We start from the raw sequence: 26,579 nt of genomic DNA, 5'->3' as shown, positions 1-26,579 counted from the left end.
AATTTATTGGAAGGAATGCAAATTTTGGAAGTAAGGTAAATGACATTGACATATTAATGATAGGCTTTAGAATGTTTAAAGAATTTATTTTGTTAGTTTAAAATTTAAAATCCAGTCAATTTTTTAATTTAAATTTTATTGAGAAGGTGATGTACAGAGGCTATAGTTACATAAGTCAAGTAATGAGTCCATTTCTTTTTGAACAGTATTACCCCTCCCTCATTTTTTCCCACTTTTCCCTCTCCCAGCTTCCTTCCCACCCCAGTTGTAAAGTTCATTTCCAATGTAGTATTTAGAGGGTATCAGTGTGAATTGGTTCACCCTTTGTCCCACTGTTTTTTGATTTCCCCTTTCCTTCCCCAAATCAGATAACTTTATATAAAAGACAAAAGGTATAGAAATAAAAAAAACAGTGACAGCAGGGAATAAACCAAAGGGAAAGAAGAAAGAAATAACTGCAAACAGTACAAAAAAAATCTCATTTGAGTTCATTTTGATAAGCATCTTTTTATATGGTCATATGCACATAATCATTGAACTATTGTGGTCCTCTCCTAAGAATATCTTAAACATATTGTAGTTATTACAAATGAAGGAAACCATGAGGTTTCAATGAGGAAATAAATGAGGTCTAGCTTACTTCACTTAATATAATTTTTTATAAGTCTTTCCCTCTCCTTACAAATGGGGCAATGCCATTCTTGATGGTGGAAGCATAGAATTCCATTGTGCATATATACACATTTTCTTGATCTAATCCACTGAGGGGCATCTGGATAGATTCCAGATCTTAGCTATGGTAAATAATGCTGCAATAAACATGGTTGTGCTGGTAAAATACAATCAATTTTATAAAAATATATTGAGAAACAAGCATACTTTATTTACAATAATAGATGCCTATAATTGTATATAATTGTATAAATGCAGGTATCCCTTCTCCCCTCTTGTACCACTGCAAGAAACGTGGGTAAGAAGGGTCTTAATAGATGAAGCAGTGTGCAATTAGGATTAAAAAATGAAAAGTTTAATACAACTATAGGAATTCACTAATACATTGTTTATACTCTTAAGTATTTTGAAGTCTTACAGAGAACCCTTACATTATATTGACATTGTTTTGTAAAGTCTATTACAAATAATATAATTTATGAAGAGGAAATTCTTAATTATTTTCTAGGCTGTCAAGGTGAGGGATTGTCTCTTGTCTTCACTTTTATGTGTCCAATACTTAATGCAATGTATGACAAAAAGTACTCAGACAATGGTTGAAATAATCTACTTCAACAGAAATGTAGGAAAAATACGTAAAGTTTTTTATGGATGACTTCATTTCATACATTAACTGAATTTTTTTCTAACTCTATCCTTATTCTAGATTTAAGCCTTTTTCGACCTGTTTATGCACCCAAGGATTTTCTTGAGGTAAGTTCTACTGGATAAATATACATATATTAATGAAGGAATAGTGTGAGGCATCATGTAAGAATATCTCCAGGTAGAGGGATCTCCATGAATAAAGCTGAGAATTATTGAACCAGAGAATGGCATGATCTAATCTGTGTTTAGAAATTGATATTGGAAAAACAAGAATATTTAGAAGTCAATTTGGAAGATTTTGATGAAATAGTGACTATGAGTCACATAGCCTATGGATGTGCATCAGGTTTTCTCCCTTTTTATTCCTTCCCTTGCCCTAGGCCTCTAGGCAGGACGTGATGAGGGCCTGAACTAAGAACACTGCATGGGAAATGGAAAGAGTTTGAAATTTGAAGGAGAATTTAGTAGAATTTGAAACTGATTAGATATGGGGACTATGAGGAAAAGAAAACAATGATAGTCTCCTACTGTACATTGGGGAGTAGGACAGAGGTGATTTCTCTGAACATAGAGAATGTAGTGATAAAGTTAGAGAATACAATGAGTCCTCTAGTGAATTTGACCAGTGTAGTTGAGGGGCAGAGCAAACACTCAACTGCAACTCTTCAAAACCCAGTCGGAGCTCATTATTCAGTTAACCCATCTTTGATTTTACTCTTTCTCTTGAACCTTACCTATAACATGTAATTCCATCAGTTTTACCTTCAAAATGGTATCCAGAATCTATGTACTTCATTTGTTGTATTTATTTAGTGCCAGTACTGGAATTAAACTCAGGGCCTTGTGTTCTTGCTCAGCTTGCTTGCTCATTGGCAAGCTCTCTACCACTTGATCTGTCTCCAGTTCAGCCTTTATCTGGTTAATTGGATATTTAAGTCTCAGGGACTAACTTTAATCCAAGGTCTTCCAGGTCTTAGCTTCCTGAGAAACTAGAATTTACAGGTGTGAGACACCAGCATCCAGCTCAGAATCTATTCATTTCATAACATCATCATTACTGCTGTAGCCAGCCATCCTCAAGTCTTGTTTGGACTATGTAGAAGCCTCCCACCTAGTCTTTCTTCTCCACCCTCTACCCTTCTCCACCTAGAATCTGTTCTTAGCACAGGGAATCATTTAAATGCAATTCAGAACAATGCAGTTCTGCTGTCTAGTGGTTTCCTGTCCAAATGCCCTTTTTGATCAGATTCCCTGTTAACTCTCTGAGTTCTACTTCCAATTGCTTTTCCTCCTGACTTGCTTCCTCTGGTTTTCTTCCATCAGATGGAGCTATTTACTTTTATTTTCTCTTCTTGCAGTGTATTTTCCCAAATACTTGTATGTTCTTTCCCTCATTCCCCATGTCTTTCTCAAATGTCACTCTTGAGGCCCTTTTGCTTGGAACGCCTATTCCTTTCCAGCATTTTCCCCATAGCATTTCTCACCATATTGCATACTGTTTCTAAATCTTTTTTTATTGCCTGTGGTCTGCCATTACAATGGAAGAGATACAATGAGGCGATCTTTTCATTCTGTTTTGTTCATTGCTGCAACAATTGTATAGGTAGACCATTGACAACACTCAGAAGATTTCAGGGTTACCATGTAAGCTTTCAGCAAGAGCATATGCAAAGAGATCCACATTTCCAGCAGAGTTCCCATGGTCCTTTCTCAGTAATATAGAATGTGCTTTGTTCTGGAGTTATAAAATATCGACATACATGAGAGACATTGGTCTAAGAAGCCAAAACTTCACTCATATTTTTCTTCCTGTCTTTGCAAATATTCAATCCTGAATCGTCTCCATATCCAAACTTATAGAACAGTTCTATATTGAAAGATACATAAATATTAAGATGATTTTTATCTGCCGAAAAATACCTGTTTTTTATGAGTTCTGCTTCTGACATTTCTCTCTTTCTGTCTCTCCATCTCTTTCGCTCCCATTTCTTGTGAGTTTTGTTTAGAGGAAATAGGTATCTCACAATGTTATTTCTTCATCATTCTTGAAACTTACCAAATTTTTGTTTTTGAAAGTGATAAGTATTGGTTCTAAAATTTTCCCTGGAAAGTATTACAATTAAGCATTTCCTTTCAATGATGAGTTTCATTGTGGCATTTTTATACCATACTTATATAATACTCAGCTTCTGCCACCTTTTCCTTTCTGTCTCCTCCCACACACTGATAACCCCCTCTTAAACAGTTCCCCTTTTGTATATTATGACATATATTATTTTGGGGGGAGGGGTATAGATTCCACATTGAATGAAACCATGCCATATTTGTCTGTCTCAGCTTGGCTTATTTTGCTTAATGTAATATTCAGTTACATCCATTTTTCTGAAAATAACGATTTCATTCTTCTATGTTGATGAACAATATTCCATTATATATGTGTGCTACACTTTATTCAGTCATCACTTGTTGGGGACCAAATTCATTCTGTATCTTGTCTATTATAAATAAATGTCACAAAAATGGGTGTGCCGGTATTTTCTTTTTACATTCCTTTAATTTACATTCCTTTGAATATATGCCTGAGAACTAGTACAGCAGGATCATATGATACTATTTCATGCTGATTTCTACTGTGGTTGCACTAATTTGTATCCGACCAACAGTATACAACAGTCAGTGATTATTTTTTATGACATTATCCTTGGTACAGTATTATAATAAAGCAGATTTTCTTCCAACCATCAAAAAAACCTTGTCTAAACTAGTATATGTCTGGTCAAGCAGAAAAGGTCAGATAAGTTGATTTTAGGGGAATGAACTCCAAGATAAGTATTCAAATGTTTTTTTGTTTTCTTTTTCCTTTCATGCAATTGTTTCTATCATATTTATAAGATGATTTCTATGTTGCTTTGTATGTCCCTCCCCCACAGTATAACCCATACTTTCACTGTATTTGATGGTGGTATAAGTTGTGGAGGGGAAGGGAAAAATCAAATCATTTAACTAGGGATACAGGTGGACCCACTGCAACAATGAGATGTACAAGTCGTTATGTCGAAAAACGAACTTAACAACTTCGGTGGGAGGAGAGGATCGGGTGGGGGGAGGGGAGGAGTATGGGAAGGGATGGGAAGGGGAAACAACAAGGAGGCAACAATGCTTGATAAGAAATATACTTCTTATCTTGCCCATGTAATTGTAACTCCTCTGTACGGTATTCTCACAATAAAAATAAATAAATAAATACATATATACATAAGGAAACAAAAAAACACCTTGTCTAATTAAATTCTTAACTTTATAGAGAGTTTCATGTGGTAGATAATTACACTATTAAAACCATATTAGTTAAAAGCATATCCATGGTTTTGGATATTTCAGTACAATTTTACACTATTGTAGTATATAATTGAAATACATGCATGACTCCAAATAGCTTTTAATCTTGTGGTGCTTTACCAAGAATATCACTATTTGACAAGTACAAACATACTACAAAGAAACTAACCAATTCTGTTGGGTTTGTTTTAAAGGTTTTAATTAATCTTCGCAACCCAAATTATGAAAATGGTGATTCTCTTGGTTTCAGGACTCATTTGGGTTTAATCCAAGTTCCTCTGAAAGTAAAAGACATTCCAGAGTTGGTAAGTATAGACATTTAAAGATAAATTGGCATATTTTAGAAGATAGCCATTGGAAAAATGTTTTATATAACATGTATCTAAACAAATAAAGTAACATTTCTTCTTATTGCAAATACATATATTTTTATATTGTTGTTGTGGGGCTTGAACTCTGGGCCTGGGCACTATCCCTCAGCTCTTCAGCTCAAGGCTAGCATTCTACCACTTGAGCCACAGCTCCACTTGCAGTTTTCTGGTGCTTTATTGGAGATAAGATTCTCATGGACATTCCTGCCCAGGCTGGCTTTGAACTGTGATTCTTAGATCTCAGCTTCCTGAGTAGCTAGGATTACAAGCATGAGCCACTGGCACCTGGCTTTGCAAATATATTTATAGAGAATTGAGCATGCATTGATGTATAAATACTTACTCCTTATTTTAATCAACAGCATAAATTTATAGATTTATAGGGCAGCTTTTTGGGATTCAGGTGCTTGGTATATGGCTATAAAAATGATTGAAAGAAATTGTGAGTTTTATAAAATGTACAGGTAGCTAGCATATTTTATGTAAGTTAGACAGCCCTTATGAAACCCTTACCATGGTCAGCCACTGAAGGAGCAACTGGAGACTGTCTTTGCTCTGGAGATTGTTACATGTCAGTGAGGGAATTCCTTTTGAAATAAAATATAGGAACATTCTTGGTGATGGATTTAGGATATTATCATTTCTCCTTCTTTTGTTAATTACCCCAAAACAATAAGGAACACAAAATGCTATCTGGTCAAAGTAGGAAACAAATAACTTTAATGTATTAAGGCTCATGATAAATGAATTACACAGGGGGGGGGAAAAAGGTCAAACCTAAATGCCTCTGGAAGATGAGACCAGTAATCAATTAAATCCTCTGGTTTAGAGGCTACTTTTTTTGTGCTCTGTTTTATTACATTCTAGCTGAAAGCATTTAGCAGGAGGTATATTTAGGTCTTTGAGAAACATAGTGTTTCAGGTAGATCATCACTGAGAATCCTTCCAGCCATTCAGATGATCCGTCCAGCTCCCACAACACACACACACACACGCACACGCACATGCACACGCACACGCACGCACGCACGCACGCACACATGCACATGTGCATATACACTCACGCACACACAAAGGGCAGTAACAGCAAGCACAGGGAAGTCAAGTATTTGACTTCTATTTATTGTTGTACTCCTGGGTGTACCTTCCAGGTCCCTTACAAGGCAGCTATGGCATGTCAAACCCACGGCTCCATGTATGTGGGCAAGTGCTCTAACCACTGGTCATGCGCAAAAAAGCTGAGTGAGAGTGCAATGCCTTGAGTTCAAGCCCTAGTACCAGCACAAAAAGAAGAAAAAAGAAAAAAGGAGATTTCTTAAAACTAACATTTATGAACTTTGAAGTGACCTTGTAGTGTGGAGTTGGCAGGTTAGCACTGTGGCTCACTAGTGTGGTTCAGTATGTAAGAGCCCCTCTGCCATGTCAGGCACTATGTTAAATCCAGTAGAGCGCTCTACCGCTTGAGCCACAGCACCACTTCCAGTTTTCTAGTGGTTTATTGGAGATAAGAGTCTCACAGAGTTTCTTGCCTGGGCTGGCTTTGAATCACGATCCTCAGATCTCAGCTTCCTGAGTAGCTAGCATTATAGGCATGAGCCACCGGTGCCCGGCTTCTATGTGTCTTTATCCCCAGTAAATTACCAAAAAGCCAAAAGCAGAGCCATGGCTCAAGTGATAGAGCACTAGCCTTGAGAAAAAGCTCAGGGAATAGTGTTCAGGCACTGAGTTCAAGCCCCAGCACTGACAAGAAAAAAAATCTATATATCTACATCTGTCTGTCTGTCTGTCTGTCTATCTATCTATCTATTTATCTATCTATCTATCTGTTAGACAGTAAAAATTAGGGGAAAGGAAATTTTACTAAAGGAGAAATATATCCAAGTTGCTTTTCATATATATGTGTGTGTATATAGATACACACACATATATATTCCTAAGTGTTTGTATCTTTTTTTTTTTTTTTTGACTGAGACTGGGATTCAAACTCTTTATCTGATACCCATTGGCTGATACTGTACCCTGTTTGCATCTTTTCTATTCATGTGTACTTTACATGAAACCATTGAATGTTGTACAGTAATACCTGTGGTGAACAGAATTATAGTTATTTTGCTTCTTAATTTTTAACTGATGTATTTATTCAACTGTCCAGTGCTGTCCTTTATTTTTTTAGATATTTGAATGAAACAAAGATGCAGTTTACAGTGTGATTTTGTTAAAACTGATTTTCTAAGTGAAAGTAGTAATTGTTTACTATGAAGCAAAGCCTGGTGTGTATTAATTCTTCATATATTATTTTCAGAAAGAATGTTTTGTAGAACTTGGCTTAACTACAGGACAATTGGGCATCGATGATTCTACACAAGTGCCTCCTGGTTAGTATTTCTCCTGCATGACATATAATTAATGTAAGTGATAACTGACAGTGAGTTTAAGGGTATATTCTTGTTACTAATCTCATGGATATTTTATACCTGAAAATTAGGTTGCTTTTGTCTCTTATTAGCTACTATTAATTATAGAACAGGATCCTGAACATTGCAATCATTAGATTTTAAAAATTTTTTGAAGGTGTTTAAAATGATTTTTAAGTTATTAGACATGCAAGTAAGTTTGTCTTTTTGGAAGAATCTTCATTAGTGGTTTTCATATTTCCCTTTCTTGGCATTTTTATGTTACCAAGTTAAGTGAAAGCTGGCATATTGGACTCAGGCTTTTAAAATAGCATATGTAATCATGTATTCAAGTTCACTAATTTCTCTTTGGTACCTAAATAACATTGCACTTTTCAGAAAAGATCAACAAGACTTTAGTAATGCTAAGATGGAAGTAAAATTGACTGAAAATGTAAGAGGCCTGTATTGTACTGGAAAAAAATCCTATAGTTGGACAAGTCACACACATGTTTGGATTTGCTTCCTCCTTAGTAAGATAAAGAAGTTGACTACTTATTATTACTATTATGATAGTAACATTATATAATAGTTGCTGTTATTGCTAAATAATAATAAATAATGAGTGGTCATCAAATACATCCTGTGTGTATTACATGTATGTCATCCATTTAACCTGGTAGTACTCTTAATGATATATAGTATTACCATTTATTAAAACTAGATTGGCAAAGAAAAAACTGAAATCCTATTTGAAAAATAGCTAAAAACCAATAAGGTAAAACAAAAATTAAAAAAAATTAAAAAGAAACCCAATAAGGCCTGGAGGCATACTTAAGTAGTAGTATACTAACCTCTCAAAGAAGAGGCTCTGAGGTCAAACCTCAGTATTGCCCAAAACCTCAATCCTTTATTAATGTACAGTGCATATAGGGAGGTACATATCGTAAGAACTCACAGCTCATGAATTTTTACAAATTGAACATGCCTCCTAAAATATTATCTCAAAGCACAAATAAGAGCTCCCCTTTTTACCAATCTGTATTCCCCATTTCCAAGATAATCCACTATACTTATTTCTGGCAGCATAAATTAGTTTACTATTCTTGAATTTCATATGAATGGAAGTATGCACTGTCTTTATTTGATGATTGACTTGGTTTATTTGCCATTTTGTTTTTGAGATTCAGCTATAGTGGAATAAATATTTAATCACTTTCTTGTATGTGGGTTCATCCCACACATTTATTTCCTCATTGTACTGTTGAGGAGAATTTGGAAAGTGTCAAACTTGAGGACACTACAAATAAGTCCACTATAAACATCCTAGCATGTGTCTTCTGTTGTGCATAGGCTGGGAACATAGTGCTCTGTCTAGAGTGCATGTGTTCAGGTTAGTAGACAGCTGCGGGAGGGGAATGCCAATGTCCACCTAGACTCTCTGCGATGCATGAGAGTCACAGATGTAGTGCCTCCTCACTAATGCTGGATATGCCCTATATGCTTTTTTATTTGGGTGGTGGATAGTAGCATTGCATTTAATTTTCTTACATGGTACAAGCTAGGCATTGTACCGCCTCTTTAGAGTTGAAGAAGTAGGGTGTTAAATAACTTGCTTAAGTTCAAAATATTAGTAAGTGATAGGTTCAGGATTCAAAACTAAGCAGTGTATCACTGAAGTATGCCACAGTGTGCTGCCTCCCTCTGCCACGAGTTAGCCTTTCTTTGTTTCATAAGAAGAAATCAAGCTGGGCACTGGTGGTCATGCCTGTAATTCCAGCTCATCAGGAGGCTGAGATCTGCCAGTCCAAGCAGGAAAGTCTGTGATATACTCTTATCTCCAAAAAGCCAGAAGTAGAGCTCAACTGGTGAAGCACCAGACTTGAGTGAAAAAGCTAAGGGACAGTGCCAAACCCTGAGTTCAAGCCCCAATGCCTGTATTTAAAAAAATTATCTGATAGAAAAAGGTATCTTATGCTTTCTTCATTACCAATGACAGCAGAGTATAAAAAAGGAAAGAAAATAGTAATAAAATATTGTATCATACTTTTCATTTTTGAAGTGATTTTTAAGAATTATTTAACATTATTCTGAACCTCATAGTAGCTCTACTTTTGGAAAGTTTTTCCTTCTTTGATTTGCTCATATTATAATAGATATATGTTGAGATATTGCTAAGGCCCAGTGAAGAGCTAGATTCTGTGGTCATGGCAGTGAAGATTCAGTGTGCTACTTGCTGTTAATGAGTGAAAAGGCAGTGAGAGCAGAGGGAAGAGCACCCGAGCCTGCCTGGAGATGATTGGTAATCTCTTCATTGATGCATTTATTTTACTCTCTCTTCCTCTCAAACCTGGACTACTAAAAATTGAGTTTCAATTAGTGTTCATCCAAAGATGAACAGTAGTTGGATTTCTGCTAGACTTGAGAATTGCTAGGCAACAGTATTACTTCAAAAGAAGAATGGAATCCATCATAATTACATTTATCTAGCAGTCACCATGTTTTAATCTATGTGTATGACTTTGCTTAAATTGGAAAGGTAATGTTAATGTCTGAAAGTGTGAATACTTGCATTGACTAGAGACAAGTTTTATATCGAAGATTGTAACCTACAGAACCATGTTCTTTTTGTTCATCGTTAAAACCTATTACTGTAACAGTAATAGTAGCCAGTTCCCACTGTTCATCTATTAAATTCAAAGAGCATTTCTCACAGTAGCTTATCAGCTTTCAAGAAAAGTCTGTCCTATTATATTTAATAAGGTTTTAAAAATTAGACTTACACATTATTTCTACAAATTCACAAGTTTTCATGTATTATAAACACCCTCCCACACATACACGCTACAGAGACCACTTATAAGTGTTAATAGTGTTACATTTGTGTGATTATTGCTGATTGTATGTAATAATGAATCCTATTAGTTGAGAGTTTTGCTAACTAGTCACTTTTTAAATATATCACTTGCTATTTCTAAAAGGAGAAAGCTGTTTTCATGCAGCATTTGCTGAAGTATGTTCTGTTTCATACTTTCTGCAAAAGAGATCTTGTCAAATCAGATTTGGGAAGGGCTGGCCCATACCACTTCTTCAAATACACAGTGTGTGGTACTATCTTGTTCTAATTTTAAAATAACTTTTATTGACATGTAACGTACATGCTTATCAGTACACCAGTTAGGAGACTACACATCAGTGAATATACTCTGTGTCTTGTTTCTTTGTTTAATGTTTGTAAAACTCATATAGAATTATACACTTCTAACTTTTATTGCTGTATTATATATAGTCCACTCTGTATGTGGACTATTTGTGTTGTTACCATTGTTTGAATTTTTTTTTTGGGGGGGGGGTCCGGTTGTGGGGCTTGAACTCTGGGCCTGGGCACTGTCCCTCAGCTCTTCAGCTCAAGGCTAGCGCTTTACCACTTGAGCCACAGTGCCACTTCCGGCTTTTTTCTTTTTGCTTATGTGGTGCTGAGGAATCGAACCCAGGGCCTCAGGCATGCAAGGCAAGCACTCTACCACTGAGCCACCTTCCCAGCCCCCCACTGGTTGATTTTTATCAATAGTGTTCTATGAATATTCTTTCACATGTCACTTGGTACATCTGTGTACGCATTAGGGCATATGCTTGAGAGTACATTGCTAATTATCATATTATATACATATGTTCAGTGTTAGTAGATTGTGCCAGTTTTCCAAAGTTACTACATCAGTTTACGCTTCAACCAGTTTTGTATGAGAAGCTCATCTGTTCACTATTTTGTGTTGTACTGAGAAGTATCAGTCTTTTTTATTTTCTCCATTGTGGTGAATGTGTATTTCATAATGGTTCTAGTTGCATTTTTCTGATAACCAATGTGGTCAAGTAGTCTTTTATATGCTTACTGTTCCTTTCATCACCATTTTTGGAAAGAGTGAATTCAAGTCTTTGGCCTATTTGTATCTGACAATTATCTGTCTTTTTCTATGAGGATTTCTTTATGTACTCTTGAGTCCTTTGCCAGATATACGTATTGCAAGTTTGTGCTTCCAATCTATGATTTACCTCTTCCCCTTTTCCCCCTCCCTCCCTCAGGCTGGTCTTGGGCTCCTCATTCTCCTTGTTAATTGTCTTCCTCATTAATTACTAGCATGTGACATCAAGGCCTGCACCTCTTCCCCAATTAATGATGTTTTTAAGATTTTTTTTACTTTCACATGTTTTTTATTGTAAAAATACTGTACAGAGGGGTTACAGTTACATGAGCAAGGTAATGAGTACATTTCCTATCAAGCATTGTTGCCCCTCCTTTATTTTTCCCCTACTCTCCCACCTCCACAACTACACTCTCCTTCCCCCTCCACCTAAATTGTAAAGTTTGTTTTTCTTTTTTTAAAAAATATATTTTTTTATTGTAAAATACTATGCAGAGGGGTTGCAGTTACATGAGCAAGATAATGAGTACATTTCCTACAATGGTGAACCTGTACCATGTGTTTTTTGTTTGTTTGTTTCTTTGTATGTTCCTCCCCCACGGTATAACTCCTGTTTTCACTGTATTTTATGTTGGTGCCCTGCATCTTGTATATATACTTTTTTAATGATGGTTTTTGAAGAACATGTTATTTTGATAAAGTCTAGTTTCTGAGTCTTTTTTTCATTATGATTAATGCTTAAAGTAATCCTTCCATAAAAGTCTTAATTGGCATTTGTATGGTAGGATTTTACCTATTTAAGATATACTGTTATTACAAGTACATAGTGGCAGATTAGAGTGGAAGTAAGACATTATAAGTGAAATTGTCAGCAGGCTTTTTTGAAAGTCAAAGATGAAATGTACAGAAATATTTTTATGTTACAAGAAGATACTCTTTTTTTTTTCCTCTTCTTTTTTTTTTTGTTGTTGTTGTTGTCATCAGTCGTGGGCCTGAACTCAGGGCCTGGGTGTTGTCCCTCAGCTCTTCAGCTCCAGGCTAGCACTCTGCCACCTGAGCCACAGCACCATTTCCAGCTTTTTCTGCTTATGTGGTGCTGAAGAATCAAACCCAGGGTCTTATGCAGGCAAGGCAAGCACTCTACCACTGAGCCACCTTCCCAGCCCACTCTTTTTATTTCTTAAATAATTTTTATTGAGATTAAGTGATTACATAAACTTTACAAATTTCACAGTATTGTGGGATAGTGGTATTTAGTTAAAGTTACAAACACATTTAACAGTCTTCACAAGGCAAATTGTCATTATAGTCTATAAAGTTTGTGAATTCTATAAGCTTTGACAATCCAACTATTTCTTCCACATCGGGCGATATGTACATTTCTTTCCTTTTGCTTAGTATAAGCTGTTCCCTCTTTCCCTCTCCTTCCCTCCCTCCCATCGCTGCCCCTGAGTTAATTAGTTCATTTTCATCAGTGTCCATGCAGCTGATGGGCCCATCTGTTGTACTTTTTTTCGTTTCCCTGATTCTGTTCCCTCCTCCTAGCTTCCCTCAGATGTACACATACATATACCATATACGTGGTCAAAAACATGGAGTCATTTAGAACTGATAGGACAAATTAAGTAGAGGTCCTTTGTTTCTTGAGTCCCATTTACTTTGTGATATGAGAAAATACTCTTTTTAACAAAGACAACATTAATTCATTATTTTTTGCAATTTAACATATGAACTTACTTTAAGCAATCAAGAAACTCTTTCTGGGGGGCTGGGAAGGTGGCTCAGTGGTAGAGCGCTTGCCTTGCATGCCTGAGGCCCTGGGTTCGATTCCTCAGCACCACATAAGCAAAAAGAAAAAAGCCAGAAGTGGCACTGTGGCTCAAGTGGTAGAGCACTAGCCTTGAGCTGAAGAGCTGAGGGACAGCGCCCAGGCCCAGAGTTCAGGCCCCACGACCGGACCCCCCCAAAAAAAAAAAAAAACAAAACTCTCTTTCTAAATACAGAATAATGCTTGTGTAGTTTTCAGAATTTGGTGTGGTAGCATATACTTACAATCCTAACATGTCAGAGGCCAAGGCAGGAGGATCATAAGTTTGAGGCCAGTCTGGCTACATAGCAAATCCTATCTCAAAAAGAAAGAACAATTCTTGTAGTTTTCTATAATGCCATCTAGTTTTAAAAACAAATAAAAGTGTTAGTGCCAGGAAACAAAAATGCAACTTTATTTTGAGTGTGCTAATAATATATCTAATATAATATATAATATAGTAATATGTCTAATAATTTTATTTTCTTTTATCCTTTTTAGAACTTTTTGAAAATGAGCATGTGCGTATTGGGCAGAAAGGTAAGCATTCAATCATATTTTAGGATTTTTTTTATCAGAGCTGAGGATTGAACTCAATGCCTTATACTTACCAGACAAGTGGTGTTCTACTGAGCTAAATTCCCAACCCTTCAGTCATAATTGTTACAGTTTATGAAAGATGAGGCTATTCTAGGTAAATGTCTCCATAAAATATCCTCAACTGAAATTTATTCCTGAAAAGCTAAAAACCTAAAGAGGAGTAATATTAAACTATACAGATAATTGAATGGGAATCTCTAGTTGGAAGGAAAACCCAGTAGCCTTATCAGTAAGTGTCAGATGAAGAAATATACTTGCTGGCTCAAGAGACCAAATTCAGATGTGTTCTTTAATGGGGCTAGACAAAAACATTGAGGGGAGGGGTGGCATTTCATTTAGAATCCAAGACGCAGCTTTTTCTGTGGACCCCTGCACACCTCTCATTGGTGTCAGTGAGACTGTGCTCTGTATCAGGAGAGGCTGTGATTTGAAGTTCCCATGACTGCGCAGGGCCCTCACCAAGACGCTGTCCTGAGGAATATCCCCCATCTTCGAAAGATGCTTTTCCTTGTTTTTATTTCCTACTTTATCTTTCAGCTGTGTTGTGCAGACCAGGCTTTATGTCAGAGTGGACCTTCTGTGACAGATTTTACTGTCTTGTACCAAATACCCTAGTCTAATTTTTAAAAATCATTTGCTTAAAAGGCTTCATGTGTGTGATTTGACTCCCATTGAACATCATTACAAATTAAAAATATGTTTCATCCCTTTCTTTTGTATGCCCCTTTTATTTCTATTGTTCATTTAATTTTCAATTAGTGTAAATTGTTCCCCTTTTAGGAGGAAATATAAAAAAAATACTGCTTCACAAACATCAGCAATCAGTGTCTAACATGTTTTATTTATTTTTCTGTTCTATTTTGTGTGCCTTTCTTTCTAGACTGAATAGCTAATGTTTTCATTAAAGAAAAGAAAGCTGAAAATGAATACAAAAAGATGATTTTTTGATATGGGTATTTACTAAAAGTTTATGAGACCTAGGAATTAAGATCAGGAGTATACTGGTTCAGGGTCAGCCCTGGCAAAAAGTTCAAAAGATCCCACGTCATCCAACAGCTGAGTCCACAGCTATCATCTTAGCTATGTGAGAGGCTGAGATGGGGAGGATCACAATTGCAGGCCATCTTAGAAAAAAGTTTGCAATTGACACTGGGCGTCAGTGGCTTACATCTATAATCCTAGCTACTCAGGAGGCTGAGATCTGAGTATCACAGTTCAAAGTCAGCCCCGGCAGGGAAGTCCATGAGACTCTTACCTCCAGTTAACCACCAGAAAGCCAGAAGTGGCACTGTGGCTCAAGTGCTTGAGTGCTAGCCTTGAGCTGAAGGGACAGCGTCCAGGCCCAGACTTCAAACCCCACCATGGACAATGGACAAAAAAAAAGAAAAAGAAAAAATTCGGTGAGACCCTATCTGAGTAGAAAAAAGTGGGTGTGGTGGTATATACTTGTCGTCACAGCTATGGTGGAAAGAATAAACAGAAGGAAATTTTTTTTTTTAAAGAAAAGAATAAACAGGACGATTGGGGTCCATGCCAGTGCAAGCAAAAAGGGAGATCCTTTATCAAAAATAACCAAAATAAAATGGGATAGAGACATGGCTGAAGCTGTGAAGCTCCTGCCTACCAAGTGCAAAGGCCTAAGTTCAAACCCCAGTATCATAAAAACTAAGCTTATCAGAGCTTTATTTTGATTTTGCAGACAAGAGAAATGTCTATATTACATATTAGATTTCACATACTAAGATATATATATAACTATGTATTATATAATAGAATATAATGATTCTTATTTATAAGTAGTATAGTACTACTACTTCCAAATATTAGAACATTTGCAACAATAGATTATATATAAGAAGTTCAAGGGTATTATAGATATATATGACTTCATTGAATATAAAAATTATCTATAAGTGGTTTCAGATTCATAGAACTATAGTTTAAGCAAAGGGATATCAAGGTTCATACATTAAAAAGCTTTTATCCGGGACTCGGTGGAAGACGTTGTGGTTTATCATGTATAAGGCCTTAGTTTCAAGCCCCAGAAGCCAGGTGATAAACCCAGGTTTATGGCTAACAGCTCTAAGCTGAGATGGAGCGCTATCAAAGTCCAGAGAGGAAAAGAGAAAAAGGGTAGGATATAGAGAACAAATGTTGGCTTCCCCAAAGACTTACAATGGAAGAGTTCAACGGTTTTCTTAGGTTGTGAAAGTTCTAATAAGATCTGACTATCCTTCCACAGTTCTAGTGGAGCAAGATAGTGCCGCTGCTCAACAGTACATCAGGCAAGGGAGCCCCACAGCACTGAGAGCAGAACTGTGGGCTCTCATTCTCAATGTCTCCAGTCAGCCAGAGGTAAGAAGAAAAGCGTGGGGCACACGAGCTAGTCATGACTTTTATAGATCCTCACTGTAACACAGAAAAACTTTTCTTTAGTAGTCTATTCAGTCCCTCCTTTGTATTTTCAAAATCATTTTAATTTAAGGTTCTGTGACAAAATTTAACAAACTTAATTGACACACTTAATATTTGTGGTAAAGCAATAAGTAAAAGTTTGAAAGTAAGTCTGATAACTTAGATAAATAAAAATGTAAGATAGAATTGAAATCTTATAATAAGAAGGAAAGAAATAAAGAAATAAATGAAGTCTTCATTCCTACAGTTACCATTCAGCTGTATACTCTTCCATGATTCTAATATTATTAGAATATTATCATGGGAATACTATTTTTCTAAGTATAAGAATATTTTGGGAAATTTAATTAATATGAAAGGAAATCACCAACAGACAGATAAAGGATATAATAAAGAAAAATGACCTAAGAAGTTGATTCTGCCTGGAGTAGTATACATGTGTCTGTGTGTGTGCACACATGTGCGTATGTGCATGTGTGTGTATGAGAGAGAGAGGAGTTTTAGATCTCCCTCTATGAACAGAACTATCAAAAATCACTCGGTCTTGGGGTTGTGAAAGTAGCTCAGTGGTAGAGTGCTTACCTTGCATGCCTGAGGTCCTGGGTTTGATTCCTAAGCACCACATAAGCAGAAAAAGCGAAAGTGGCGCTGTGGCTCAAGTGGTAGAGCACTAGCCTTGAGCTGAAGAGCTGAGGGACAGCGCCCAGGCCCAGAGTTCAGGCCCCACAACCGACAAAAAAAAAAGAATAAAACATATGGTTTATATCAATAGAAATTTTAGACATTTAAATTAAATTTTAGAAATTTAAATGATATAGCTGATCTTTTGGGTACCAATTTAGAGAGAACCGTTTGTAAAATAGATTTGGTTTACTTTTTTTTTGGTGAATGTATCATCTCTTGTAGAAAATTGTACTCTTGGTAACCTGCCAACTCCCTGTTCAAGATTTAGATTAACAAATCCTGTCTCTTAATCAATTTAGTATTGATAAGTACTTACCAGGTACCAGGTATTGCTTTGAGTGATAGTAAGAGACATATTTATTGAAAATCTGTTATTCAGGCATGAGTTGTATTAGTGAGTAGACTTCATACTCTCTTAGTAATACTACCATTAATAATTTGTTTTAATTCAAGTTTAAGGCTGCTCTTATAAATGTAACTGACCTTTAATTTGTTTAAATCATTTTACTTTTAAATTTAGGATGTCTTGTATTATGAGCAACTTAAGACCAATGTGATACAACATGACCTTTTGGTGGACAGTCTAATTTATAAGGTAAGTGGAACTGTGGGTTTTTTTTTATTAATATCATTAAAATGGAGAGTTTTTGAGAATAAATACTGTGCTCTTTTCTTTGGATTTTTTTTTGTTACTTCTTCCCAATCAGTGAATCAGAATTTATTGTATTTATTATACAGTGGATCTAAAAATGTGGTATCCTTTAGATCTGGAATTTTTTCATACAAGTAAAGTTGAAGATCCATAAAAATAAACAGGAGAAGACCATTGTGGGTAAAAGGGATTTAGGTTAATTTTTTTTTTTTGGGGGGGGGTCTGGTCGTTGGGGGCCTGAACTCTGGGCCTGGGCGCTGTCCCTCAGCTCTTCAGCTCAAGGCTAGCGCTCTACCACTTGAGCCACAGCGCCACTTCTGGCTTTTTTCTTTTTGCTTATGTGGTGCTGAGGAATTGAACCCAGGGCCTCAGGCATGCAAGGCAAGCACTCTACCACTGAGCCACCCTCCCAGCCCCTTAGGTTAATTTTTGAAATAGTGTTCTCAATAGTTACTCAGCATCTGATGCTATCCTAAGCATGTATCCATACTTTTTTTTTTTTTGTCAGTTGTAGGGCTTGAACTTGGCCTGGGCGCTGTCCCTGAGCTCTTTTGTTCATTTTGTTTCATTTCCAGTTTTTGAATGGTTAATTGGAGATAGGAGCTCATAGACTTTTCTGCCCTGGCTGGCTTTGAACTGCAATTCTCAGATCTCAGCCTCTTGAGTAGCTAAGATTACAGACGTGAGCCACCTGTGCCTGGTGGCTACCCATAATTTCTAAAGTAGGTAATAATATACTTATTTATAATATGAATACTAAAAACCTGAGATAATCATCTGTGAAAGAGGAAAGGTTCATTTTGGCTTATGGCAGTTTCAGTTCATGATCAGTTGGCTTTGTTGATTTTTGACGTATAGCCAGGCAAACAACCGAGCAAGGCAGAAGTGGTGGAGCAAGTCTATTTGTCCAGAAAGCGGAGTGGGGAGGGGTAGTCAGGTTCTCAGCATTCCCTTCCAGGGCTCATCACCAACAACTTGGCTTCCTCTCACCCAGTTTTACCTCCTAAAGGCTCTGTTACCTCCCACAGAACTGTGAGTTGGGCCTTTAGGGGTCACTTGTCCAAACCATATCAGAGACTGAGGCTTAGAATTCCTAACCAAAGTTGCACAGCTGGGTGTAGTGGAACTGGATCTCAACTCTTAGTTACATCTCTTGGATTGTGCATATTCTTTACACTGAGGCACATCAGTAGCAGGCTTTAACTCACTGTAAAAGGTGTTGAGAGACATCTGGGGATAATGCAGATGTGTTGTTTGTTTATTATTGGAGAATAGTACCTATACAGTGATATGTTACATTACAAGAAACCACAATTAATTTCTGTTAAAATGTTATTTTTATTGTTCATTCATTGGCCATGCATAGGATGCTCATTAGGTTTGAGGCACTGTGCTCGTGCTAACTGTATTTTTTTAAAAGACATTTGGGCTCAAATTGACTACAGTCTTACAGGGTTAGAAGAGAGTTTTAAAGTTGTTCTGATTAGAAAGTAGGGATAGAATTAAATATGAAGGAACTGAAATTCTATCCAGGAAAAGTCAAGGAACAATCTCTTAAAATGTGAGTTCATCATTGGAAGTCAGGGCTACTAGTCCTGCTAAGCGATGACTTACAAGGAATAATCACAAAGGCAAGGGAGATATGTGGTATTTTGAAGGGAGAGCAAGTATGTGCACTTGAACAGTGAGCTTGGAGCTGATTTGAGGGCAGATTTTTTGTGTTTGCTGCTAGGTGTTCTGATGGTAGCCGTTTTTCTTTTCTACTTTTAGGACATGTAAGAATTAGATTTAAAGGAGATGAAATAAATATTATTAATGAAACCTTTAAAAAGGAAAAGGAAGGCTGAGAAGGTGGCTCAGTGGTAGAGCGCTTGCCTTGTATGCATGAGGCCCTGGGTTCGATTCCTCAGCACCACATTAGCAAAAAAGAAAGTGGTACTGTGGCTCAAGTGGTAGAGCTCTAGCCTTGAGCTGAAGAGCTGAGGGACAGCGCCCAGGCCCAGAGTTCAGGCCCCACGACTGGACCCAAAAAAAAACAAAAAAGGAAAAGGAACTGGAAATCAGCTAATGTGTCACCTATAGTGATCAACTGGCAATGGGCAGTGGTAAAATATAATTGAGAAGTTTTCATAGTCATGCAGAGTAGTAAGTTTATTGCAATATTGTTTCTATTTTTTGTATGTATTCTTTAGAACTGCAGGCAGATTCATTTAGATTCCTTTCAGTACTCTTTGCTTTTAATTTTAGGATGTAAAGTTGACTGCAAGTAATGATGATTATTATTTTGTATTTGAAGATTATTTATATCAGGTAAGCTTAACAATTAATATATATAATATTTTTGTTTCAGGTTTTCTAAATGGTACTTTAGAGATGTCTGCATTAAGTAACTCTTGTGAAATCCAGACCATATTTCTCAGATAAAGTGTTGTAGGCTGGGCACAGGTTGCACAGTGTTCTTACTGAAGGGTAAAGTAGAATCATTGGGTTTTCTTGCAGTTATTTATGCTCTAACCAGGAGGTATTGGCAGGTAAGTATTCTCTATTTGCTGTCAGTACAGATTTTGAAGTTGGATGTCCAATTCATGTGTAAGTCATACCAAGACTTAGGGTAAGCATTTTACATAATTTTTATTGAGAATGCTGAATTAAAAAGTAAATATTTTGAAATCTATTTGCAGTGTCTGATCACGGTTTTATCATTTTATATGCTATCATAGACTCTCAGATCTTTCCCTAAAATAAAAACATTTATAAAAAGTTGAAAACCAGTAATGAACATAGTTATTTACAAAGTAATACGAGTTTACCAATAACCTGTATGCTTCCGAAATAGAGTGGAAATGGTTAATTCTGGAATGGGAATATGAGGACCCCTTAAAAACTTTTAAATATTAAACTACTAATTATTAAACCATTAAAACCTATTTTTTAAAAAGCACAATACATTTACTAGGTGCCAGTGACTCACATCTGTTTTCCTAGCTACTCATACTAATGAGGTAGAGATAAGGAGGATCTCAGTTCAAAGCCAGCCTGGCCAAAACGGTTTGTATGACTCCATCCCAAGCAATAAAAACTGTTATGGCAGTACAGTTGTCATCTCAGCTGTGCAGGAAGCTGACATAGGAAGAACATGGTCCAAGATGGCCAGAGCAAAAAATTGAGACCTTATTCAAAAAATAAAGCCAAAAGGGCTAGAGAGCGCCTGCCTAGCAACATAAGGTCCTGAATTCAATTTTAAAAAATTACAGTTTTGAGAAACTGTGCTAAGGTTGTACAGCCACCTCAGGACTCTAAATGAAAACAACATTTATCCAAGAGAAGCTACTGAACCTTAGTAAAAGTCTTTTTTTGTGGTGCTTGAATCATAACTCATTTTTTTTTACCTCTACCCCCAGAACAGCATATATTTGGTCAAGAAGTTAGGACTCTCTCTCTTAAGCATCTAGTCAAGGGCTACAGGTTTTCTACAAGCTGACAGTGTTTGACTTACCAACCTAAAACTTCAAAGTAGCTATTACAATATATTCAAATAATTAATAGAAGCCATGCTTTAAAAAGTAAAGGAAAGCCAGGCACAGTAGCTTATTTACATAATGCTAGCTAATCAGGAGGTGGAAATTGGAAGGATCACAATTTAAGACTGAGAAGCAAAAAGTTCATGACACCCCTTTTCAACCAATAGTTGAGCATGGTGTTACTGCCATCCCAACTATGTGGAATGGTGACACCAGAGGATCATTGTTCCAGACGGCCTGGGCAAAAGTGTTTGCAAGAGTTCTCCTCAGTGGAAGAAGTTGAGTGTGGTGGCATGCGCTTGTCATCCATCTACTGTGGGAAGTATACATAGCAAACTCACACCCCCTAGTAAAGGAGAAAGAGGAAGAAGAGGAGCCTGTCAACAGATGAATGGATAAAGAAAATGTGGTGTATATATACAATTCAACCATAAGGAATAAAGCAATTATGTCATTTGCAAAATAAATGAATGTCATGTGAAATAAGCCAGATTGGATGAATATTGCATGTTTTCTCTGATATACAGAATCTAGGTTTTATTTTTTAAAACAAAAGGATGTGAAAGTAGAACAGAGGCTGTTTAGGAAGAGGAACAGGACCAGTGGGAAGGGGAGAAGGGACCTGAGATAAAGGAGGTAAATATTTATCAAAGCACATTTTAGGGCTGGGAAGGTGGCTCAGTGGTAGAGTGCTTGCCTTGCATGCATGAGGCCCTGGGTTCGATTCCTCAGCACCACATAAACAGAAAAAGCCGGAAGTGGCTCTGTGGCTCAAGCGGTAGAGCGCTCGCCTTGAGCTGAAGATCTGAGGGACAGCGCCTAGTTCAGGTCCATGGCCGGCAAAAAAAAAAAAAAGAAAAAGAAAAAAAAAGAATGTCTTCCAAAGCACATTTTATACAAATGAAATGTCCTGCCTCATCATTTTAAAATGCGAGGGAAATGGTGAAAGAAAAACATTAAACAAAGAAATGAATTGCGTGATGTTGACAATATCTTCTTCAGGTTTCAGTAGAACCGAATGGCATTTTGCAACCTACATAAGTTCACATGTTGTCTAATGTGTGTAAATATTCACAGAAGTGAACGTATATATAATAAAAAGATCTATTCAAAATCCTCTAAAACCTCTTGGCTTATATAGCGTATAGTTAGAAGAATGGAGTTAAGAAAAGTCCCAATGCAACCAAATATTCTTTCTTCATGTGTCCTTTTAATCAAATTAACAAATGTCTGTTCTGATACAGGCAGTGTGTTAAGTGCTAGCAAAAGTATGCTTTTTTTTTTTTTTTTTTTTTTTTGGTCTTGTCGCTTGAACTCTCTGAGCTCTTTTTGTTTGAGGATAGTGCTCTACCACTTTGAGTCACAGTACCACTTCCAGTTTTCTGGTGGTTAATTGGAGATCAGAGTCTCATGGACAGCTGGCTTTGAACTGAGAACCTCAGATCTCAGCCTCCAGAGTTGCTAGGATTACAGGCATGAGCCACCAGTGCCTGGCTTAAGAATGTTTCAAAGCTCATATTTTAGTGATAATTGGGAGGAAAGACAAGTACATGATTTTCATTTTATAAAACTAAGGATGTTCTGTGCTCATACAGTTCAAATTCTTGGAATGACAGAGTCCAATGGTGACTGGGGAAAGTCTAGTTATTTAAGGCAAAGAATTAGGAAGAGAATGGGAAAGACAAAAATGAGCATAAAGTCTGAGTGTTCCATGTTTGGTAAGAATAGCTTAGCAATGAAGAGCTCCAGCAATTCAGGATAGAGTTAATGAGCACTTGACTTACAGCAAGGTCTGCAGGTATAGATGGGAGCGAAGAAGTGTGAAGCATGTCAGTAGTGTGATCTGCCATTGCCAGTGTCTAACTCCCTTGTTCTCCCACTTTCTGATAGAAATTCTCTAACAAAACCTTAACCCTGGTAACTGTAGCTCTCCTACAGTTCTGTGGCTACACAATGCTTTTGACCATAGCTGGACATACAGCCATTCTACCTGCACCTCAGTTTCAAATTCACCTGCAGCTCAGTTTCCCTGACTGCTGTGGACCATCTGCCCTGGCTTTCACTTAAAATAGGGCAATATCTTCATTGGGACAGTAGATTCCTTCCCCTGCTCCTAAAGGTATTGACATTGAAGTTCTCTCAGTATACAAACATGCTGTTAACAACAAGCAAACTAAAACAAATCTTTCCTGATCCATACTCCTTCCAGCTATTTCTCCATTTCTGTTTTCTTACTCAGCAAAACCCTTTTTAAAAACCCTTTTTAAAAAAATCAGTAAAGCTGACAACAGTGGCTCACGCCTGTAATCCTCACTACTCAGGAGGCTAACATCTGAGGATAGCAGTTTGAAGGGAGCTGGGGCAGGAAAGTCCGTGAGACTTTCATCTGCAATTAATCACAAAAAAGCTGGAAGTGGTGCTGTAGCTCAAGAGGTAGCCTTGAGCAAAGGAGCTCTGGGCCAGAGTTCAAAGCCCATCTTATCCTCTCTTATCCTCTCACTCTCTCTCGCAAACATACCTTAGTTGGACTTTTGCCCAGTTGTTTCATCAAAGGTCATGAGTGACTTCACATTTCTGAATCTGTTGATCAGTTCTAATTATGAGAACTGGGGCCAAACCAGGGCCTTACAACATGAAGGGCAAGTGTGCTCTATATTGACATACTGTCTGCCTAATTGCTCATCTTACCTGGCTGCTTGACAAATCAGTTGACCACGTCCTCCACTTTCTTTCTTTACTCAGCCTCCAGGACTTTATGGCTTTCCTTTCCTTTTACTAGCTGATAGTCTTACCTTTTCTAGAGTTATCTTATCTCTAGTATCTTGAACAAAAACTCTTAGCTAAAGTACTATTTCTCTATTTTCTGGTTCTCCTGCTCTCTTCCTCCCCTACAGTGCATACAGAGGTCAGTCTGCTAATGTCTCACTAGTTCCTAAGGTTCTAGCTGATGTTTCTGTTTCACAAACTCAATTATTCCCATTTCCCTGTCTTCAAGTTGGGTTACTCTCTTTTCTGCCTGTTCAGATCTGCCATGAAATCTTTCTAATGGGTTTTTCAATTTATTTATTGTGCTTTTCAGCTTCAGAATTACTTTTTTGGTTGTTGTTTTTTTTTTTTAATCTCTGTATTTATCTCCATTTTGTTCATTTGTCATCTGTTGGCTATCTCCACATTGTCCTGTAGTTTTTTTGACCATCTTTAAGACAGTTGTTTTTAAGTCTGTATCTTGTAGATTTTCCATCAAGTCTTTATGAGAACAGTTTTTATTGAATGTTTTCCTTTAAATGGGCTATATTTCCAGGTTTTTTTTAAGGCATTGTGACTTCTATTGTGATGGAAAGTTAGACATTTTAGTATAATAAATTCAAAAATTGTGTTTTCCTCTCCTTGGATTTACTGGTTTTTGCAGGGCAGTTTACTATTTATTTATTTTATGGTTGTAGGTTATTACTATATCCAGGATTGATTTGAGGTATAAAATTAGTTTGTGGTTTTTATTCATTGCTTTTCTGAGCTTGGGTCTTTCTCTGAACATACATTCACTTCCTAACTTCCCCATATATGTGGTTATTTTTGAATGTCCTGGTCTTATTTTTTTTAATTTCCATTTTTTATTATAAAATGGAGTAGAATGTTTTTAAAAGCCAGTCTTACAATTTTAGCATTTGAAATTCACAAAATTGGTTTGGAGAAAATAATGCAAAAACAAATATGAAAAAAGGAATTCCTAATATTTGCACAGTAAGTTGGTATCTGCATTTCCTATATGCTTTTCATTATGGAAATAGTGTCACTTCTAAGCAATATTTATCACAAATATATTTTGGTGCATTTAAGAAAGCTTTATGCCCAAGTAAATCTTTTATTTTTCATGGTGTATAACCAAAAAGTCATAAACACAACCAAACTGTATACATTTTACAATCATGTTCTATTTGTAAACAGTTGAAAGTTAGTATATGTCTAGGACAAGCAGAAAAGGTCAAAAGCTATGTACATATGACCATATAAGATGATGTTTTAGCGAAATGAACCCCAAGATAGGGACACAAATGTTTTTTTCTTTCTTGCAATTGTTTTTAACGTGTTTAAAATGTACTCTGTGATTTTCTTGTTTCTTTGGTATGCTCCTCCCCTGCGGTATAACCCGTTTTCACTGTATTGGTTGTTGGTTCCCTGCATCTTGTATATATACACTTTAAAAAAAAAATTTTTTTTTTTTATTGTGAGAATACCGTATAGAGGAGTTACAATTACGTGGGCAAGATAAGGAGTACATTTCTTATCAAGCATTGTTGCCTCCTCGTTGTTTCCCCTTCCCATCCCTTCCCATATTCCTCCCCTCCCCCCACCCAGTCCTCCCTCTACCCTATATACACTTTTCTAATTTGGGGAGGGGAAGGGAAAAACCAAAATGTTTAAATAGGGATACAGGTTGACCCATTGTAACAGTGAGATGTACAAAACACTATGTTTTTGTTTTTTTTTTTTTTTTTTGTCGGTCATGGGGCTTGAACTCTGGGCCTGGGCACTGTCCCTCAGCTCTTCAGCTCAAGACTAGTGCTCTACCATTTGAGCCACAGCGCCACTTCCAGTTTTCTAGTGGTTTATTGGAGATAAGAGTCTCATGGACTTTCCTGCCCGGGCTGGCTTTGAACCACGATCCTCAGATCTCAGCCTCCTGAGTAGCTAGGATTACAGGCGTGAGCCACCAGCGCCCGGCCTACAAAACACTATGTTGAAAACAAACTTTACAACTTTGGCATGGGTGGGGCGGGGGGGGGGGTGTGGAGGAGTAGTTGGGGAAGTCGGGAAGGAAGGGATGGTAGGAGAAAAACAAAGGAGGAGGCAACAATGCTCTATAGGAAATGTATTCCTTACCTTACTCATGTAACTGTAACCCCTCTGTACAGTATTTTTACAATAAAAAACATTTTTAAAAAGCCACTGGCTTCTACCTCATAGGACAGCAAAAATTAATCAAGGCAGACTGGGTACCGGTGGCTCAGGCCTGTAATCCTAGCTAGGGAGGCTGAGATCTGAGGAATGCGTTCAAAGCCAGCCTGAGCAGGAAAGTCTGTGAGACTCTTATCTCCAATAAACCATCAGAAATCTGTAAGTGGCGCTATGGCTCAAGTGGTAGAGTGCTAGCCTTGAGCTGAAGAGCTGAGGGACAGTGCCCAGGCCCAGAGTTCAAGTCCCACAATGGACAAAAAAAAAAAAAAAAGAAAGAAGACAATGAATGATGGCAAACTGTATCTTTAAATTTTTATCCTTTAATTTTTTTATTTTTTTTTTGGGGGGGGGGGTCCGGTCGTGGGGCCTGAACTCTGGGCCTGGGCGCTATCCCTCAGCTCTTCAGCTCAGGCTAGCGCTCTACTACTTGAGCCACAGCGCCACTTCTGGCTTTTTTTCTTTTTGCTTATGCATGCTCATACATGCTTTTTTTCTTTTTTGCTTATGCATGCTCATACATGCAAGGCAAGCACTCTACCACTGAGCCACCTTCCCAGCCCCAATTTTACCCTTTTTAAATCTCATCCCAAGTAAATCTTTT

At 37.1% G+C, this 26,579-nt stretch overlaps 1 protein-coding gene across 2 annotated transcripts in view; it reads left to right on the top strand.

The window, feature by feature from the left end:
* Tbc1d19 (TBC1 domain family member 19) overlaps positions 1-26,579 on the top strand; it is a 97,544-nt gene that overhangs the window by 35,571 nt on the left and 35,394 nt on the right. The window contains exons 7-13 of one of the 2 annotated variants that reach the window (XM_070012915.1): positions 1,379-1,425; positions 4,854-4,964; positions 7,333-7,405; positions 13,652-13,690; positions 15,993-16,105; positions 17,370-17,444; positions 19,749-19,811. In XM_070012915.1, coding sequence (XP_069869016.1) covers positions 1,379-1,425; positions 4,854-4,964; positions 7,333-7,405; positions 13,652-13,690; positions 15,993-16,105; positions 17,370-17,444; positions 19,749-19,811 — 521 coding nt within the window. The remainder of the gene's footprint in view (positions 1-1,378; positions 1,426-4,853; positions 4,965-7,332; positions 7,406-13,651; positions 13,691-15,992; positions 16,106-17,369; positions 17,445-19,748; positions 19,812-26,579) is intronic. The other variant, XM_070012916.1, reaches the window with a different exon arrangement.

The sequence above is a fragment of the Dipodomys merriami genome, unplaced genomic scaffold (genome assembly GCF_024711535.1).
Source record: "Dipodomys merriami isolate MVZ:Mamm:240054 unplaced genomic scaffold, mDipMer1.0.p SCAF_9, whole genome shotgun sequence".
Classification (NCBI taxonomy): Eukaryota; Metazoa; Chordata; class Mammalia; order Rodentia; family Heteromyidae; genus Dipodomys; species Dipodomys merriami.
This window is presented reverse-complemented; position numbering and strand designations above follow the sequence as displayed.